Source organism: Protomyctophum bolini (assembly GCF_963924005.1).
Source record: "Protomyctophum bolini genome assembly, chromosome: 15".
Taxonomy (NCBI): Eukaryota; Metazoa; Chordata; class Actinopteri; order Myctophiformes; family Myctophidae; genus Protomyctophum; species Protomyctophum bolini.
The window spans coordinates 14,579,442-14,600,696 of record NC_137876.1 but is presented as its reverse complement, the minus strand read 5'-3'; the positions used below and the strand labels follow the sequence as shown (position 1 = coordinate 14,600,696).

Below are 21,255 nucleotides of genomic sequence, written 5' to 3'. Positions count from 1 at the left end.
GAAAATGGTGGTCATAATGTCCATTTCTTAAGTTATGCTATGCTAGTTTGTAAGTCACATACACACACGCTTGCATTTACTGTATATCGAATGAAGTGAGTGAAGTGTTGCATCTCCTCTCACCTTCCTGTAGACGTCTGCTGCCTTCTGAACACACGACTGCAACTCACTGACCAATGATCTACACAACTCTACACTTACACACTGACCTGGAGAGAGAACCAGACAGACAGAGAGAGAGAAAGACATGTTAGCCCATGAGAGGTTGGCACTTGTTATTAGGCGGTTAAAAACATAATATAAGAAGATGAATCTCACCCTGCAGCTCCTGCGTCACGGGGGCCTCTGTCTGGGCCTGCTCACACAGCTCCGCCATAGGCCCTACGTGTGCTGGCACGGAGCTCTGAGCTGGGGCCTCCTGGGAGTCTTGAAGCAGGGGGGTACTTACTTGGGGAAGGTGGAGAGTCTGCTCAAACAGCTCCGCCGTAGGCCCTACGTGTGCTGGCACAGAGCTCTGAGCTGGGGCCTCCTGGGAGTCGTGAAGCAGGGGGGCACTTACTCTGGGAGGGTAGAGAGACGATGGTGAGGGGGGAGCAGAGGTGGTCTTGGCAGAGGAGGCGGGGCAGAGAGTGAGCGAGGGTTTGTCGGGGAGGGGCTTGCTACTCAGCTTGGACTGCAGGAGACCCTTGGAGGGCGTGGCCACATGGTTACCGTGGTTAGCGGCTGAGGAGGAGGAGATGAGGGGCAGGACTACGGCGGCGTGGGGAGGTGGGGCCAGAGAGGCATTGGAGGGCACCACCGCCACAGGGGTAGCCCCTCCCCCGGCCGGTTTGTTCCCACGGAGATGAGCGGGAGACGCTGCCGGCGTGGCTCCGCCCGCCTTGGCCACCGTCTGGCTCTCCAACGAACTCCCAGAATCCTCGGAGGAGGCCGAGGGAGAGTGTTCGTTGAGTCCGTCGCCGATGGAAACGGAGCGACACATCTTGGCCATGGAGGAGGTGGTGGGAGACATGTATGAGGAGCGCTTCCGAGGGGTGCTGTTGCCGTGGTTACCAGAGGAGGAGGTGTTGGGGCTGTGGAGGGGGGAGGAGGCGGTGGGGGGGAGGGAGCTGGGGGAGAGGGCCCGTCTGGGCGTGGAGGGGAGGGTGGTGGGACGCTGGGGGAGAGGGAGGGGGGATGTGTCCTTGGAGGGACGATATACAGACTGGGAGGGATCTACAGAGACAGGAGACAAGAGAATTAATAGAATAACAATATATTATATATTATACAGTATATGAAGTTCAAGTGGTCTGTGGCGGTGTTAGTTTGTGTGTCCGTACTCCAAGTCCTAGATAGATAGATAGATAGATAGATAGATAGATAGATAGATAGATAGATAGATAGATAGATAGATAGATAGATAGATACTCAATAACCCAGCCAATTCTGGATTCTGAAAGTTGAATAAATGGCCATATTACAGTAGCTCAATATTTCACTTACACCGTCTACGTTTGAGGGTATTTTACACTGCGTGTGTGCATGACCGAGCGGGCCCAGACTTGGTGTGTGTCTCTCATTATGACCCTGAGGTAAATAAATATTAATAATAATCATAACAAAGTGCCAGCGTTCTTACCTCCCTCAGACAGCAGACTGTGGACCGACTGGGCCTTGCGGATCCCCGAGGAAGACGAGGTGCCGGTTCTCACCACAGGTCCCAGAACAGCTGTCTGGGTCTTCCTCCTGGAAGGGGTGAGGCGGGAGGAGACCTTCTCTGGACCAGGAGAACCAGCCAGCACCTCCTGCTGCTGCTGCTTGAAGGAGATGCTGCAGTGCTCAGAGACGGTGGTCTGGTGGTTCTCTCCTGGATGCGGTTGGACCTGCTGGCTGCTGCTCTGCATTTGGTCCTGGAAGTAGGCCTGTCACAATGATTAGATAATCTCAATTTATTTTTCTTTGAAATAGTCATTAATCGCTTCCATGTTGATTGATTGATTATGACACATTCTTGAGGAAAGTATAAAGCTATTAAATATGTCAGGTATTTCTTTCTTTGTACATTTAGATTTGTTATATCTGCGCTGTGCAACTGCAAAGCCTAAAAGCCAAAACAGAAATGTGATTTTTCAAAAGCACAATTAAATCTGTAAGATGTCAAATCGTGCCAGTCCTACCTGGAAGGAAATTGGACCCTGCTGGACCCGAGTCTGGTTTTGGTCTTGGACCTGATGAGTCTGGTCCGATTGGCTCGGCTTCTCTTGGGGATTCTTCTGAGGCAGAGCATTCTGGGATGAATCCTGGTCCAGATTTGGACCCTGGTGGTTCTGTGTCCCTGGTCCCTGCTTCTGCTGCTGGAGGAGGAGGACTGGGTCCTGGAGCTGAGCTGCTGTTTGTGTCCACTCTGGTCTGTCCCACTTCTGATCCAGATCCTCTGTCCACGACTGAGTCTTCTCCTGAGTCTGGTTCTGACACTGGTCCTCCTGGATGTGTAACGACCACGCCTCCTGAGGCAAGACACAGATTTAACCACTTGTCTTAAACCTTCTGTTCTTAGTAGACCTAAGGCCTATTCATACTCCAGTTTTAGGTGATAAGGTGACCACTGAAAACTACAACATGACGTCATGCCACGGTTATAAGCGACTCACCGCTCACCACAACACATCTCTCTGTTTTTACTAACCGGTCACCTTATTACCTAAGCTGGGGCGCCCACTGTCCTAGTGGTCCAGGCGCATGCCACATATAGGCTCTGGCCTGACAGCACGCTGCATGTTCGAGTCCCGTTCATGACGACCTTTGCTGCGTGTCTCTCCCCGTCTCTATCTCCTTCTTTCCTGTTATTCTTCACTTGATACTATCAAAAAAGAAAACTGTATCACCTGATACTGGAGTACATACAACATAATCTGTTTCGCCGATTAACACCCGATTCACGGTCAAGTCTGGGATCTATGGGCTGTGCCTCGACAGGCATGTCCATATTATGATGGTATTTGTCCAGACTCACTCACAAGACAACTTGAACAATGCAATAGAGGTACAGGTAGGATTGCAGTCTGTCACAGCACTCTGGTACCCACACTGACCTTTGTCCTCTCCTGGTCCTGGTCCTTCAGTGGTCTCACCTCAGACACCGGTGGTCTGACCTTCATCTCCACTCCTCCTACTCCTCCTCCTCCTCCTCCTCCTCCTCCTCCTCCTCTGCTGCTACTAAATGGAAACACAGACCTGAGAGGAGAGATAAGAGAAGGAGAAAAGAGGAGAGTAGTTATTTTGTGTTCAAAATCTTTTGACTTTATCTACTTTTCTCCCAAATGAGTTAACATTGCCAATTCCTCCACATAGGCTATATACTGTAGTCCTAGTCAGGGCTGCTGACCCCGACTGGTTGCTTCATTATGGAGAGTTTAAGCATCTCCTCTGATATTGTTTTTTATGATTGTCTTTGCTGTGTGTAGTTGCATCATAGTGTTGTGAGTAGCAGTGTTACAATGTTAAGTGTAGTTGTGTTGTGTGTGGCTACATTGTAGTGTTTGTGTGGTTGTGTTGCAGTGTAACCGAACTGTAGTGTCGTTTGTAGTTGTGTTGTTGCGCGTTTACCTGTTTGTTCCCTGAGAGAGAAACCTGGAAGAGATGCTGACGCTCTCACTGGAATTCTGGCCTGTCACACGTACACGCACGCACACACGCATGCACACGCAAACACACACGCATGCACACGCAAACACACACACACACACACACACACACACACACACACACACACACACTCAATTCAACACACAATATTTATCCATTGAGCCATATACACAACCGTTTGCTTGACCACAAATGTTAACTCCTTAAAGCGGGGATGACACGCCCCTCGGGAAGCTATTAAGGCTATTAACGCTAGCATCTAGATTGTGACGTAAAGTCGGGCCAGCTCAATTTGACCAATGAAATTGATCTTGTATCTGGTCTAAATGTCAGAGCGGCTCTGGGCTCTGCGAGTTAGCGTTCCTGGTGGCTATCAACTCATGCTAGTGGTTTTGAGGTCACTTTTAGCTTCATAGCTGGGTAAAAGTTTGGTGGAAAAATTAATTTTTTGCTCTAAAATATTCTTTAGAATGATATTGAGTTGACGTGTAAGTTTTAGGGTGAACTGTTGCATAATCGCAATTTCGCGTGACGGGCTCCATCGTACCTATCTTGTCTATCTGTCTCCCCCCGCTGACACGCCCTCAGCCGGCTAAGTGCTGAACAGGGCTCACGGAGCCCTGGAGCTTCACGTAACGTTACCACTGCACTGCCTGTGACTACTCTAGCGGCCGGCCTAACCTGTGTCCGCCCCTCTCTCTCTCTCTCTCTCTCTCTCTCTCTCTCTCTCACACACACACACACACACACACACTCTCTCTCTCTCTCTCTCTCTCTCACACACACACACCGATATGGGGGGGCGGTCTCTCTCTCTCTCTCTCTCTCTCTCCGTGCACAACTTGGAGCTCTCCAAATAGCCACCAGAAGTATGATGAAACTTGACATTATGACGTTATTTAGGCTATAATGATCAACTTGTATGGGTGATCATTTTATGTATATCAAATATTATACCCCTCCATACACACACACACACTCACACACACACACACACACACACACACACACTCTCTATCTCTCTCTCACACACACCGATATGGGGGGGGCGAGACCCCCCCCCCTCTCTCTCTCTCTCTCTCTCTCTCACACACACACACACACACACACACACACACACACACACACACACACACACACACACCGACAGTCAGAGAACTGACTCACTAAACAACACTAAACAACGTTGGATTCGTACAGTGCAGAATGCAGATAAGTGTAGGCCTATGTTCTTATTATAATTGTGAGTTTGTTTTTTAACATGCACCGCGAGTCCACGGGAGCCGATCTACAAGCTCACAACGCGTTGCACTGCGAGCAGCCTAGAGAAGGCTGTCAAGTGAGCAGCGCAATCGCGCATGCTATAGAAATATCCTAATAAATAAATAAAAAGGTGTCGCTTGCAGGGGCAGTTTCCTTATGGATAGCCATAGGCATGCATAGGCATGCAAGTGCACTCGGCATTTATATATCATATATATAGACTAGTACGAAGTATAATTAAATGATCACAGGCATTCTAGGTCTAGGTCGGGACACATGAAATCCACGTAAATGCCTTTCCGCTAGCTTCACGTCATTATATCAGCGTAAACGCGAGAAAACATCAACTTCTTTTTTTTCACCGCTGGGGGGGGGGAGGCGGGGCTGCGGATAGCCCCCATGAGGATCATCAGAACTATTCGGGTCTGGTGCCTCTCCATAGAAAAGTAAGGTCTTACAGCACACATTTTCTTATATTATGGCGACGAGTATAGTCACTCATGACGGACAATCGGACATATAGGCAATGAAACGGTCAGTAAAGTGGAATGAATCACAGCATTATATCGCCCCTTGCTGCAGAATGGGAAAGAATGCAGAATATTTTCATGGCTTATAATCTAGGACAGGTCAGACGATCAGTTGAGGCAATTTATTATTTGGTACAGTCACACTCAATTCAATTCAATTCAATTCAATTCAAAGGGCTTTATTGGCATGAGAAAACATACGTTTACACACACTCAAAGAGTACGGCAATTTCCCCGTTTTGATGTGCCTTCTCATCAATTCATTATGCATAAACAAACATTTCACATGAACAATATTGGTAAAACTAACACATTTGAGTACGTTATATACATTTTATTTTCACACATTTAGAGTCCGACCGGCTGAGAGCAGCCTGCATGACTACCAGAGGCTATACCGTGTGCGCACTAGGCTGTGCCCCGGCGGTGAGAGGGGACAAACGGACGTGAGCAGGGCTGCATCCCAGCTCTCTGCCGCAGCATGGAACTCCGAGTGCGAAATAGCGATTATGCAACAGCTTACCCTAAGACCTACACGTCAACTCAATGTCATTGTAAGGAAGCTTTTCGAGCAATAAAATAATTTTTTAATTACACTTTCACCTAGTATGACGCAAAAGGCCACCTCAAAACCACTAGCCTTTACTGCGCTAGCCACTCAGCTCGGCTAGATGCTAGGTCACGTCAGAGCCTGAGATATAGTCACGTGTCGTTTGAAACTGTTTTAATTCAGACCACGTGATGTACCTTATCAGCAATGTTAATCTCTGGTTTTGACACTCCCCCTTTAAGAATGTTATTTAGACCAGTGGTTCTCAAACTGTGGGTCCAGATGAAAAGCTTAATGTGCAACATTAAACAAACCAACATACAGTGTATACAGGGTATTTGCACATTTCAAAAGTGACTTTTCCATTAAAGGAAGTCCAAGTCCAAGTCCATTAATGTGTCAAAAGTAATCAACAAGGTATGCTATAAAAAAAATCTTACCTAAGAAGAAATTGTGAAAACAATATGTGTCTGTGGAACCGGGTCATACTAAATGTAGTACAATTCTTACAAGTGCTTGTCAGGGTGACGGGTCCCCTGTTCAAATATGGGTTTTTTGGGGGTTGTCGTGGGCTGGAAAGTTTGAGAACAGATGCTAGGTTTTACATTTACCTGGTATCCTGGTTACTTTGTAGCAGTAAATAGTCTTTGCACTGCACTGCCCTGTTTTTTAAGGTTTGTTGCATGGCAGGGTCTGGCACCAAAATTAGACGATCTACAGGCTTCTCTCAGGCTTTACTCTGAAGAAGTCAAAATTGTAAATTGTGTGTGTGTATTAAATACCCGAGCACTGTGACCGACGGAAAACAAAGAAAATCTTGACTAGGTACAGACGCAGTGAGTCTTGCGATCGATAAAGGCTGTCATAGGCACACCTTCTGGCTGCCTGGCTCCCTAGAGAAGACAAGACTATGTACACCCACTGTGCACAAAATTAAGTGGAGACTGAGCTACACTTCCTAACCGCCTGTCCACTGTACCAAGACATCAGAGACACCCGCTTCCTAACCGCCTGTCCACTGTACCAAGACATCAGAGACACCCGCTTCCTAACCGCCTGTCCACTGTACCAAGACATCAGAGACACCCGCTTCCTAACCGCCTGTTCACTGTACCAAGACATCAGAGACACCCACTTCCTAACCGCCTGTCCACTGTAACAAGACATCAGAGACACACACACTTCCTAACCGCCTGTCCACTGTACCAAGACATCAGAGACACACACTTCACCCAAGGAGAGTTTAAAAACATGACTAATGAGAAAAAAAACCTCCCATATCTTCTGGCCAGAGTACAACAATGTGCAAACTTAGCAGCAAGATTTGTGAGCTGCTGTGATAGGAGACGGTTGTCAAATGGAACACAGCCACCTTAAAGACTATTAATCAGTGTGTGCATGCACTGTCTGCATCAAGTGACCTCTGTACATGTTGATCAGGAATCAGGATGATAGCTTTTTAGTTTACTAGATGACTATGTCTATGCATTGGGTGCATTACCTCCTGTTTTCCTTGCTTAAGTAGCTCTGTATTAAGAGCATCTGCTAAGTTGTATAAACACTGTATACATACATTATTTTATTTTGCCTACTTTTGCTTTGGCAATGTTAACGCATGTTTTCTCATGCCAATAAAGCCCTTTGAATTTAAGTGAAGTGTGTGTGTGTGTGTGTGTGTGTGTGTGTGTGTGTGTGTGTGTGTGTGTGTGTGTGTGTGCGTGCGTGTGTGTGTTACCTGATGTGTTGATGTCATTCAGGGTGACAAAGTGTTTTTTGAGGAAGACTTCCTGGTCTGGAGTCTGAGGGACTTCGCTCTTCATCACCTCACCGTCATCATCCTCATCCAGCTCAGACAAGTTCCCATCTGACACCACCGCAGGCACACACACACACACACACACACACACACACACACACACACACACACACACACACACACACACACACACACACACACACACACACACACACACACACACACACACACACACACACACACACACGTTAGAAACACAGAGTGATATACAGCAGTTAGTGGTTCTCAAAATGGGGTCCGGGGACCCCCAGGGGTCCTTGAAGGGGTACCAGGGGGTCCCCAGCTAAATGAGTTAATATAGCAACACAATCAGTTTAATCCTATTGTATACTACTTTATACTAAAAATAGCCGACTTGGAAAAATGTAACACACATCTTCTCATATGGGGATCTCTAAATGTAACACACATCTTCTCATATGGGGATCTCTAAATGTAACACACATCTTCTCATATGGGGATCTCTAAATGTAACACACATCTTCTCATATGGGGATCTCTGGCACGACATCTTTTCTCCAATTTGGGGGTCCAAATATTTGAGGAACCACTGATATAGTAGCCTTGGAAACCCAGACGTTTTTATTTCCAGGGAGAAAAAAAAAAGTCTGGGTCCGAGTCCACTTCAACTTGGCATAGAGTAGCGCAAACGTTGATCACTCTCTGCACACACACTCCTCTCTCTCTCTCTCTCTCTGTCGCTCTAATTAATTAGTCTCATGTCCAGCAGCTGCACACAGTTTCTCCCGGCGGATCCTGCCTATGCCATAGAAACTAGAAAGCATAGGTGAGTTCCAGGCTACTGATATAGTAGTTAAGTAGTATGTGTAGAAGCATGACGTCAGTCTGTCTCACCCTCTCCAGTAGGTCTGTCTGGACTGGACAGAATGCTGGCAGATCCGTATCCCAGAGAACATGTGCTGTCTGGACTCAGCTTATCCTTCACTCTGCCTGAGCCACCACACGACTCCTGGACCTGGTACTCACTACACGCACAGACGCACACACACACACACACACGGTTTAATACGTCAAGTCACGTATGCATGTCGTGTGTTCTAATATGATAAACTATCAATGAAGAACTATTAATATTACTAAAGACTAATACTGCACATGAGAAGTCTGTGGACAATTGCTACAGTATGTAGAAACAACAGCAAGTGAGCTTGTAGTGTAGCTTGTTTTCAACGATAAAACAACCTCTTTTCTTGGAATGTCTACCACACACACACACACACACACACACACACACACACACACACACACACACACACACACACACACACACACACACACACACACACACACACACACACACACACACCTGCCAGCGAGGCTGGTCTGGTCATCCCAGTTGTCAGGGTAGAGGATGGGGTCAGGGTCAAGGTTAGGGGTCAACAGGATGTAGTCTGGACGAGGACTGACCCTGTCCTCCACTTCCTCCATCTAGAGAGAGAGAGAGAGAGAGAGAGAGAGAAATAAAAACCTGTCCGTCCACATCTGTCTATCAGTCATTTTTTGGGTCTTTTCTTTCATGACACTGTGTGAATGACCAGTATGTATGCTGGTGTGTTGAGCACAGTGCACTGCTCTGAACTGTAATACAAATACATTTGACTGGTTCTGCTGCAACACACCCACTGATAATAGTCAGCCTAATCCCACACACTTTTGTGCTTTTCTACCTTTCTGACTTTATTGATAGGCTGGAGGCTGGAAGCTGGAAGTACCCTCACTAAAAACGCTGGGACAACGCTCCACACGTCCCAAACTCTTCTCCCTTCTGGCTCCAAAACTGTGGAATGCACTCCCCATTGCAGTCAGAACTGCAGCATCACTCCCAATCTTCCGCCATAGTCTGAAAACCAAACTTTTCAGACTCCATCATGGCCCATAGCACTTACCCTACCCCCTTAGATAGTATTTCTGTAGACTTAGATAGCATTTGATACAGACTTATAGCATGTTATGTAGACAGCACTATAATTGCATTGTATGTAGTCAAGTCATAGCACGTCATAGTACATATGTATAGCATAGTAGTATATATGTATAGTTTATATGTATCCGTTTCATTATATAGATATTCCACTGTTACTTTCTTAGCTTACGCATGTTTCATGATAAATGCTTTTCATGTGATGTATTCCCATGCTTGTTTTGTTCTTGCTTAATGTAAGTCGCTCTGGATTAAGAGCGTCTGCTAAATGCCTAAATTGTAAATTGATAGGACATAGTAGAGATGTCTACATAGTAGAGACTACTTTACTTTAAGATACTATATTTAAGAGAGAGAGACTGGGAATGACACGCAGTAAAGGTCGCCGGGATCAGGACTCGAACCAGTGACTGTCAGGCATGTGCCTATGTGTGGTATGCGCTAGGCCAGCGGGCGCCCCCGTCAGTGGTACCATTCGTGGCCCACCCATCTGACCACATGCAATATTCAGAGCATGTTTATTTTAATCAAATTATTGTGTTCCCACGTGGATCAATTGAACTAACCAACAGTATTGGTCAAGTTCTTATTGGTATCCCTTATGAAAACATGCTTCAGGGGTTTCGTGTTTTGTCAGTTAGTTGGGGGGCCCACTTATATCCTCGCGGCCCACTAGTGGGACCTGGCCCACGGGTTGATAATCACTGAGCTAGCATCACCCACCATGCTGTTGACTGAGCTTCATACCGGTTCACTGCTTTAATGAAAACAAGCCCCTCTATGTGTGTGTGTGTCTGCTCTGTTCTGTGCATGTCTCACCCATGCAGGTGGGATCTGCAGACTGACGGTACTCCCCAGATCTGGGCCAGTCCTGTGAAGCCCCACCCCTTTTGCAGGGCTCCGCCTCATCGGGCTGCAGGCTGTGTTTCTAACCTCTGAGGGGTGGTCCTTTACCTAGAGGGGGAAAAAACAGTGTCTGCCCATCACCATGGATGTCGTATGTTCCCATCCACCGTGGTACACCCAGACCAGCTTTTTCGAGTGTCTACACACGAGCACAATTTGCCCGTGTTTGGATGGATCCCAGCGCAGTTCTAGGAAAGCCACGCTGTGATTGGCCAGTAGTTGCTGTGATTGACACGTTTTTGCAACTATGAGGTATAAAACGATACCTAATCCTAACCTCAGTAAAACTATGCCTGGTCGGGAGCCAATCAGACACATTGTAAGGCGGGTATAACCTAGAACGTTGGTGGGATTCATAATCACGCCCCACTGGCAGGTGAGTCGGTAGGATACAACAGCTGTGACAACACACACACACTGTGCGTGAGGAGACTGGGAGTATATATTTGGCATAACGACTTAATTGGGGAGAAAAAGGGGGGGGTAAAAAGAAACAGCCAGCCCTACCGGTGTGTGCGGTGGCTCCAGAGGTGTGGGGGGGTGCTGGCAGTAGGACTCCAGCTGACGCAGGTCCAGCATGGACTTGACCATCAGGCTCCCGTCAGAGCCCTCGCTGTCTGTCCTCCTGGACCAGCGGCGCCGAGGCGTCCGCGACACCTCCTGAACCAAAAGAAAACGTCAGAACACACACCATTTAACCACTTGGACCCTCTAGAGTCTAGACCAGTGCTTCTCAAACGTTTTCATGTTAACACATATTAGCCTGCAAACCCCATTTGAAAAGATACGCCAGGGACCCCTCCATAAGAGAAGACTTTTACATATACAGTATAGCAGTGATTCTCAACCAATTTCATTTTAAGTGGTACATGTAATGTTGTTTAATAAAATCATTAGAAATGTAATATTTAAGTATTTCAGACATAATATAATTTATTGTTAGATCATAGAAAATATAAGCAAAGTAATTTCAAACCTTTCTGTCGTTCCTGTTGTTGTGTTGCTCATCGGATGTGTCTGGAACAATTATTATTATTATTATTATTATTATTATTATTATTATTATATTATGAATACCCATCTAAAATCATACATACAGTACATGAGCGTCTGCTAAATGCCTAAATTGTAAATTGTGACACAGAAACACACCTGTCTCCTCCCCCACACTTCCTCCTGAGACCATAAAAGGAGATATGAGCTCCTCCCCTTCCTCCTCTTCCTCCAGCTCCTTGTCACTGTCTGAGGACATGGTGGTGATTGGAGGAGAGCTGTACAGTCATGCACGCACACACACACGCATGCACGCAAACACGCACAAACACACCATAGAAAAGAAAAATAACAGATGATAAAACAGGACGTAGTCACAAAGTTTACAAGAATATCGTCAGGTGGAAGCCTCATGTCCAGGATTCAAATAAACAAATAGCACAAAAATGGTACATTGAAGTGTTTCAAGTTGTAGATCTGCTACTTTTGATGCTTTTGTGTGACGCATGTAGTGTGATCCAGTAGGGCATTATGAAAAAAAAACAAAAAACATTAAAATATGGAGACGAGAGGTTTTAGCAATATCTAGTATGTGCATACACATGTGTGTGCACAACTGCACATACATATACACATACGTACGTGTGTGTGTGTGTGTGTGTGTGTGTGTGTGTGTGTGTGTGTGTGTGTGTGTGTGTGTGTGTGTGCTTACCTGACTTGAGGTTTGTGAGGCGCCGTCTTGTGTTTGAGTTCAGACAGTCTCTGTCTCATGTTGATGGTTAACTCTGGACTCAACCTCCAAATGAAGATACAACTACACACACACAGTCACACACACACACACACACACACACACACACACACACACACACACACACACACACACACACACACACACACAGTCACACACACACACACACACACACACACACACACACACACACACGTCACTTTGGATGTCGTCCATAAGCAGACAGCAACTGGGCTGCAGTGCTACAGTACACAGTGGTAAGTGTGACAAATGACAAATATCAGACTCATTTGTACGTTAACGCTCTACTGAGTTACTTGAAGTTCACCCACAAATATGACCCTTTTCTATCAATTACTATTGCATTCCTTCACAGTGAAGGCAAATAATCCAAAATGAACACTTGAATTGAAGAAAACTGCTAGGGCCCAGGATTATTAGCAAATTTATCAAACAATTATCAACAATATCTATGTTCATATGCTCCAGTTCAAGCTTCAAGGTGTGAATAAATTATAGAACATAATGTGACACCACCGACACACACACACACACACACACACACACACACACACACACAGTACCTGTCTCCAGACACTGTGAGAAGGTGTTTGCAGTCGTTGGTGAACTTCATCCCCGTTACAACCTCTGAAATAAGATGGAGAAAAAGGTGCACACACACACACAAAATATACTTCATAGAGGAATAATAAAAAAGTGTGAACACGTTTGAGAAATCATGTAATAGTTCTTCTCCTAGAACTAGGGCAAAGGCTGAGGCTTTCCTTCAAATATACTATTGCTTCCCTCCCTGCCACCATGACTGTGACTGCAGTGTGTGGGTTGAGTGTGTGCGCCCTTTCCTGTTTTGTCTACAGTTTCAACACAGCCTGTTTCTGCAAGATGGTCAGTATAGCAGTGTCAAGACGGACGGACGCAGACAGACAGACAGACAGACAGACAGACACACAGACAGACAGACGGGTCTTTACCTGAGTGTCCATACATGGTAGCCACACATTCTCCTGTGTAGAAGTCAAAGATGCTGATGTTTTTGTCTGAACAGCTGGTGGCCACGTAGAGTCCAGAGGGGTCCATCTGCACCTGGAAGCAAACGCACAGTTCATGGACTGAATAAAACCAAACGCATCCATCCAACATGTATTTGCGAACGCAGTGAGCACTTACTATGAGACCTAGCAGATCATGTCTGTGTGTGTGTCCGTGTGTACGTCCCCCCTTTGTGCCCATATATGGAGCCGAGTGATTTGTTTGTCATTGATGCAACACACTCCATATTTGGACGTATAGCTGCTTGGGGGACTCCTTATATGGTTATGGCTGAGTCATGGTGAATTGTTATTGCAATTTACGATCTGCGTTCGCTTCCCGCGTTTGCGCGTCTTACTCGTCATATGTAATAGACATGTGGTTCTCAAAGTGGGGTTTAGGGACCTACAGGGTTCCTTGAAGGGGGGTTCAAAATGGAACCTTACGGGGTCTGTAACTCTGAGAGTGTACAAATGGAACCAAATGGACCCAAAATGGTCCGTTACGTTCCATTATGGAGGAACCACTGGTATACTGTAGAGTGTTGTTCCAGTGTTCAGACTGACCTTTATGAGAGTACCATCTTCTCCCAGAGATCCTTTATACAACTTCTTCTGTTTACCAGTGCTGACATTGAAGACCCTGCAGGACACAGCACACAACATCATCAATTCTAGTTACTGTATACTATGCAAGATTTTCAATTAAAATAAATATACTATGGCATATCCTACTGATATGATTCACAGAGAAGCATGTGTGCACATCATATGCCTGTATTTAGGCTAGGTGCTGGACATCAAGGCGAGAATCAAGAAGACAAAACATCGGCACACTGTTAAGGTAAAAATTAACTTACTTTTATTACTGCACAATGTTGTACACTGATGAATCACCGTTCATACAGAGCGTGATCATGACCACACAGGAACGCACCCACACACATAGCTCCGCACCACTCAGAAATACCTCATGTCACTCACTGTACACAGTTGTTTCAGCTCATTTTAAGGTCTGTATAGGGATTCAATTCAAAATGGTACACTTTTGGATCCAGAGCAAAAATATGTAGGCGCACATGTAGGCCTACACAAGATGTAATGAAGAAATGCTAGGAATCTAGGTTGGTTTACTTTACATATACACATGTGGGCCTATAGTATTGCCTGTCTGACCTACAAATGCTTTCATCACGTCGCGCATGATCAATAATAAAGTTTGAGTGCATGCACTGCACACACATTTAGGTAAGAACGTCATGACACTGTGTTTACTGTGTGTGCCTGTGTAGCAATCTTGCCACGCTGAATCACACGCAGTGAAGCGTTGGTTAAGCGCAGTCAGGCAGGACTCCAGTCCCGCGAAAAAGTAGCAGGCTGGCTGCTCCAGACCGGAGTGCACAGAGGGAGGAGGAGGAAATGTTGCATAGCGATTTTGCTAGTAAACACTAACCAGTGTTTATTTTATATTTTTTATAGAGGGACAGACAGTAGGCTGACAGGAGATGGGGGAGGGACATGCAGTAAAGGCCGTCGGAATCGGGAGTCGAACCCGCGGAAAACTCCCAGACTTGCCAGGCTACCGGCCAAGGTGCCTGGACCGCTGAGCCACGGCCAGGCCTCGTACTGTAATCTTTGGTTGGACTCTGATCAAACCCTGTGCTTGATGTGACCCTAGAGACATCAGCTGATTATAATGAATCTCCTTCACCACCTTACACTTTGTCCCCTGAATCAAGTTACTTATCCGAGTTATCACAGAGTTATCTCACCATAATTGTAACATTTCCATAACAGACCAGAGTATAAAGATAGTCTCACAGTAAATATAGAATACAGGGAGAATGTACTGCTCAATTAAAACTCCTGGAAACCCCTCAAGGACTCCTTTTAGAAGTTCCTTTAGGTTCATTGCAAAGTATTTTGTATTGGTAATGTATTTTGTAAAATACAGGAAAGGCAAGTTTATTTGTACATCCAATTACAACTGCAAGTGCTTTACATAAAATGTTAAGCATTAACACTTAAAGACATAATAAACACATTATGAAATGTGTTTTTCTGGCGGAGACCTGTGCTGTCCTTGTTGATATAACGCCATTTAGGTCAATGATATAACATCATGTAGTGATACAATATATAATAGCAGCCAGTCATTAACTGACAGCCCAGCCCCCCTACCCCCCTTTATTGTAGGGTGCGCATTCTGTGGTTGACAGGAAGGCTGAGATGTGCGTCTTTTCACCTTAAGTGACATTTCTTGTTTCCTGTTCAGTTGTGTTATTACTTCCTGTGCCATTCTACCTACCCGTTGAATCAAACTGCTAACTCTCACAAGACAGGAAGAGGCCACAGCTAAGAGGCCCCTGGCCTCGCGTCTGGCTAGACTTGCGAACCATCGGCTCATATCATCTTATCATGAACTCTATGTATCTGTGTAATTACTAATCCCAGGTGACTAACACTGGGATGTCTGGTATTGAACACAGACACCTTTTTCGACTTCAGTTTGTCCCCGATGCGTAGTTCTCTTGTGCTGCTCTCCTGACTCAATCAACCTGGGTTAATTCACACATTCTCTCATCCACATCATCCTAGAAGACCAAAAGTCAGAGAAATATCATTACAGGGATTATATCTGAATGAACTCTGTCCAGCTGAAGTTTTTTAGAAATAATTTCTAAATCATCAAATTCAATTTAGCTCAATAGGGATCCAACCAACTTCAAACTTGACACATTCAGTGTGACAGTGTGCCAAAATGCTGGGGGGGTGCGGACATGACAGGCAGACAGGGAAAACATTTTTGTTATTGGCTTTCCACACGTTTCTTTTGTAGTATTCCAGTTCTTCATGTTGTAAAATTGGGGCGTTTCGAGAATATTTGTGTTTCAACATTTTTATACAGAAAGAAACAGAAAGAAACATAGACGATGCCAGCATGACAACATGGGGCACATTGCACAACATAACACCCTTAACAGTACAATGAATACATAAAAACTAAAACTATATACAAATCGTAGAATACATAATCACACAAAATACAGTAAAATAAATCATCTTAATACTGCTGCCACCAACATCTCTTTCATATACAGCTCAGCCATTTGTGTTTTATATTCATCCCCTACTATACCTCCCAATTAGTGTGACGTCTAACTGGCACTGACTGCCACAGACTGTACTGTACTGTACAAGTAAAGGGCTTTCCCCCTTTACCCCTCATGTGATATTTAAGAATACCCTCTGAACTAAATCGTTGCACTGTACAAGTAAATGGCTTTTCTCCTTTATGAATAATTGCGTGCTGTTTCAGATGGGCCTTCTTATTAAACACTATAGACCTACATGCCCGTCAACCGGCCTACTGGGGAACTATGCAAGTTGGGAACCTAGTATGCAATACCCGTTGTCATAGCACCCGTTTGAATTGTCTGTGACTGAAGATTGCAAACTGACTGTGAAAAGTGGAGTGGGTAAGTAATCAAATGGCAACACTGGGAATTCTACAGGTGAGGGGACTCATTAGGTCCACTGGCAGAGCCTGACCAGAGCCTTTTGTGGCGGATCTGTATCCTACCGACTCAAAGCCGGACACTGCACTCCCTGTGGTGGTGTGGAACACATGTGTCAAATTTGACACATGGGGCGAACGGTTCTCGAGTTACATGGATTACAGATTACACACAGCGATGTGGTGCATTTATAGATTTTGCCACACTGTACAACTAAACCTTTTCTTCCCTGTGTGACTCCTTATGCAGGCAGTTTGTTTTGGTGTTTTCAGGTCCTGGGACCGCTTGACAGTCGACCAGCTTTGACAGTCTGTATAAAGCTGATGGACCTTCCTACCGGCCTCCTCCCACTCATCACCATCTTCAGTGTCAGATTCAGAAGAGTGTCACTCCAATACAAATAACATTTGACCACTCATCCCCTGTATATGGCGCCAATTGCAGCCATGCTTCTACAAATTCGGCCAAGGTACCCCATAGGGGTACAGGCTTTAGTTTAGACATACTGTACTATTGGTCCAACTGTCATTAGACACACACTCTACCTCCCAAAACAAGATATTTCAAAGCTTGATTTAACCAGCTTGATTTAGTCTAATGGGAATGTGCGTGAAAGTTTTCACAAATTGCACGCTGCGTTCATTGAAAACCACTGTTGTAGAACAATAGTAGCACCCCCTTTATCTGCTTTGTAATATATTCTCTGGTGATCAGTCATGTGTGGTTTGAGGTTAGAAGTGATGAGACCACCCCCCTCTCTGTACAAAGGCTTTCTTGTGCAACACCTCAGTTCAGCTTCATATATAAAAGGTGTTTTGAGACCTGAAATGCTCAGACTCAATTCACAACATTGCTGCCACCATGAATATGACTTGGGTCCTGCTTGCTGCTACTCTGGTGATGTGTTCAGGTATGGTTTTCTTATGTTATAATAATAATGTATTATTTTGAGCTTTCTTTAGATATTTAGCAGCATATTATGTGGTGCTGTCTGCTACATGTTGGCTTCACGTGGGTGTTGCAGTCTACAGTGTCTTATAAATGTATAATTTAATTTTGCACGTTACATATTACATCACACATGTTTTCTGCAGCCATGACGACTAGCCATGATGACCTTGAGGAAGAGAAAACTTCAGGAGATGAGACCCTGGTAAATTTAATTATATTAAAAACAACACATAATGACCCATATGCAAAATGAATATTGATTCATGGAGACATATTATAACTAAACATTACTACTACTGTATCTATACTTTCATTTCCAGCCGGGTGATCCAATGATTATACATTATATGAAATGCAAGGTCTGCAAGTGGGTTCTGAAGTCAGTGAAACACTCTTTCTCTGATCCCAGCGATGTAGCGGTAAGATTCAGTAAACACCATGACACAACTTCAATTATGTTATATCTGCTGTTCAAGATACTGCATGATGGATGAACATCTAGAGTTTGATCATTGTCCATCACCATGGTTCTTGTTGTAGAAGACCTTTTAATTTCAAGGACCTTCATATCTCCAAGAAACGAATGGAACCACATTGACCCGGGTCCAATTGGTTCCATGTGTACACTCTCAGAATTACAGGAACACCCTCTGGGAACCCTTTGAGAACCACTGTTGTAGAGACGTCTTTAATAATAAAATGCATCTATTTATCTGGACTTTTGAACCATTTCCATTACAGAAGCTGAAAAAAAATCTCCATTCCATCTGTGCCAAAATCCCGTTTGGAGAAAAGACATGCAAGAAATATGTCCACAAGTACTTCGTAGAGATGGTAGAGGGCATTGTTGCAGCTGATGATGTGAGGACCATCTGTGTCAACGTCAAGATGTGCAAGTAAGTGAAAAATGGGATTTTGCCAAGTGTTTAAAATGTATTGTCTTTTGTTGTCTTTTGTTCACCTACTATCTGTTGTGTATATTTTAGGCCAAAGGAGTTTTTGGTCCTGAGCTACTGAAGAAGCTTCCTGGGTTCACAACATGAGATCCCCAGAACTATGAATACCTCTGGCTATTATGATCTGAGAACACAATACAACAGTATCATTACCTGACAATGTATTGACATCGACACATTGTCACTCTCCATGTTACTTGCACCCTGCTATTAAAAAGTCTTTAACTGTCCAAGACGCTTCAGTGCCTTAATTCCTTCCTAACAATTACAATTCTGTCAGTGCTTGGTTTATTTCATTGTATGAGTACATGTACAGTATATGATTCAAGTAAACATCAATACATTTGAGTTTGAGGTTATTATGTGCATTACTGGCAAGTGGCAATCACACAACCATACTAGTGTATTCAACAAGACAATGACATGACATTATCTGTAATAAAGAAAATAAAGTGAAATTATTACTCCATTCTATGAGGAATGCGGGCAACGAGAAGCATTATAACTATGTGGTCTTGACTAGAATGTATAATAATCTACAGGTCCATCTCAATTAATTAGAAAACTTTGTAAAAGTTCAGGAGTGACCAAAAAAGGGAGCCTCTTGGATCAGGATGCCGTAGGGTCGAATGGAACTCTACGATCTCTCTCTCCTGCTGAGAAGAGAGATGTACTGGAACCGGAACCAGACAGTATTTCTTCTTGTCACATATCCATCTCTCACAGGGGTTTATCCGGTTCTGCATGATGACCCTGTACGTTTTGCCATTCTTTTTGGATGTGAACATCTTGGTGTACTCCTGGGCCACGCGGAGAGACGGTGTAGAATAAACACCTCGTCCATACACATACTGGTTTCCTGCCTTATAGTGAGACTGGATGATACCTTTGGCTCCATCTATGCTAGTGCCGTGATAGGAGACGGGCCATTCTCCAGGAGCAGAGTGGTGCCTCCAGCCATCTGGACCCAGCCAGGTGTTGCCATCTGGGTACTTGTTTCTCACTCGCAGGGCCATTCGGTACCAGCCTGCGGGCCAGATGTAGGACTCCCCGCCTCTTGAGCAATGAGTCGATCCAAGCGACAAGTTGGTGAAATCAAAGTCATACTTTGGATCAAAAAACGTGCGCATATCCACAAAAAACTCTCTTAACCGCTTTGTACTCACTTGGCATCTGTTCCAATTCTCTCATGCAAACAGCATGCCGAGGAAGTCCTCTGCAGTAATGGAGGTCTTGGTAGAGAATAAATCCAGAGGTTTAACATCAGCTCCCAGTAGGGCAGACAGAGCCTCAAATCTGACATCTTGATCAAGCATGGCTTGAACGGAATTCAAACACTGCTTGGCTGCCTGTGGATCTTTCAGTGTACGGTCGCTGTGTGAATGTACTTTGTATGTGGTGAAGAATGCAACTTTCACCCGCGCTTTTACTTTCATTTCCTTGACTCCTACAATAGCTACACTCCATCTGCCAGTTGCCATAATTTGACTTTTCCCACCAATTCCAACCGTCTTGAAAATGAAGGACATGAGGAAGTCAGATAAAAGCGGAAGTTGAGTGGTAACCGGTATAAAAGGTTATGCTCAAGTTATGAGCTTGTCGGCAACACAAAATTATCAGTAACAATTGTCAAAGGTGACAGATCTAAATATATATGGTTACCTGTGTACATTCACTGTTACAGTCTATGGTTCAGAGTTGACATTGTAGGTCCACACACGTGCACACACACACACACACACACACACACACACACACACACACACACACACACACACACAGAGTTCTGACCTGAGGCTGCGGTCCTGACAGCCAATGGCAGCGTACTTCCTGGTTGCGTCAACGTCCATGTCGTACAGGGTGGTCTTCCTCACCACGTGCTGAGTCCTCCTGAACTCCAGACCCTCTTCCGTCTAAAAACCACAGAGGAAGAAGAATAAGACCATGGACAGGTCAAAACATCTGGGAGGTAGAAGAAGAGTAGACCACTTCAATGAATCCGCTTGTGAGCGTAGATCTGCTATTTACACTATGTTTACACTATGCGTCCCGGTCTGAATGTCAATCCCTTGTTGTCTCCACTGTCACTATTAAAATTAAGGCTAAACCAAATGACTGGGAAAATAAATAAATAGAAACCTTGTATGGAAATGGGAAAGAAACTTCTTCGGAAATAGTGAAAACAGCAGATATCCGATCTACAAGCTGCATTATCAGAATAATTATAGACTTAGAGTTTCTTAATTAAATTAAGATTTAACTATCTTTAAATGTAAGTTTCATGTGCTAAGGGGATTTGAATCCATGTCTGTCAAACATCTGATGCACTGCTAAATGTTTTCCCTGCATTTGGTGCAGTACTACTTGCCAGCCACTAGGTGTCCTACTAACACCAGGGTGTAA

General features: G+C 44.8%; 1 protein-coding gene across 3 annotated transcripts in view; it reads right to left on the bottom strand.

Annotated features, from left to right (window-relative positions):
- mapkbp1 (mitogen-activated protein kinase binding protein 1) overlaps nt 1-21,255 on the bottom strand; it is a 71,164-nt gene that overhangs the window by 3,476 nt on the left and 46,433 nt on the right. The window contains exons 15-32 of one of the 3 annotated variants that reach the window (XM_080784698.1): nt 20,644-20,765; nt 13,995-14,070; nt 13,371-13,482; nt 12,963-13,026; nt 12,340-12,441; nt 11,787-11,905; nt 11,611-11,651; nt 11,142-11,294; nt 10,548-10,682; nt 9,114-9,235; nt 8,642-8,772; nt 7,706-7,834; nt 3,589-3,649; nt 3,075-3,216; nt 2,160-2,489; nt 1,622-1,904; nt 319-1,215; nt 124-209 (exon numbers count right to left, since the gene is read on the bottom strand). In XM_080784698.1, the coding sequence (XP_080640824.1) occupies nt 124-209; nt 319-1,215; nt 1,622-1,904; nt 2,160-2,489; nt 3,075-3,216; nt 3,589-3,649; nt 7,706-7,834; nt 8,642-8,772; nt 9,114-9,235; nt 10,548-10,682; nt 11,142-11,294; nt 11,611-11,651; nt 11,787-11,905; nt 12,340-12,441; nt 12,963-13,026; nt 13,371-13,482; nt 13,995-14,070; nt 20,644-20,765 (3,105 nt within the window). The remainder of the gene's footprint in view (nt 1-123; nt 210-318; nt 1,216-1,621; nt 1,905-2,159; nt 2,490-3,074; nt 3,217-3,588; nt 3,650-7,705; nt 7,835-8,641; nt 8,773-9,113; nt 9,236-10,547; nt 10,683-11,141; nt 11,295-11,610; nt 11,652-11,786; nt 11,906-12,339; nt 12,442-12,962; nt 13,027-13,370; nt 13,483-13,994; nt 14,071-20,643; nt 20,766-21,255) is intronic. The other 2 variants (XM_080784700.1, XM_080784699.1) reach the window with 2 other exon arrangements.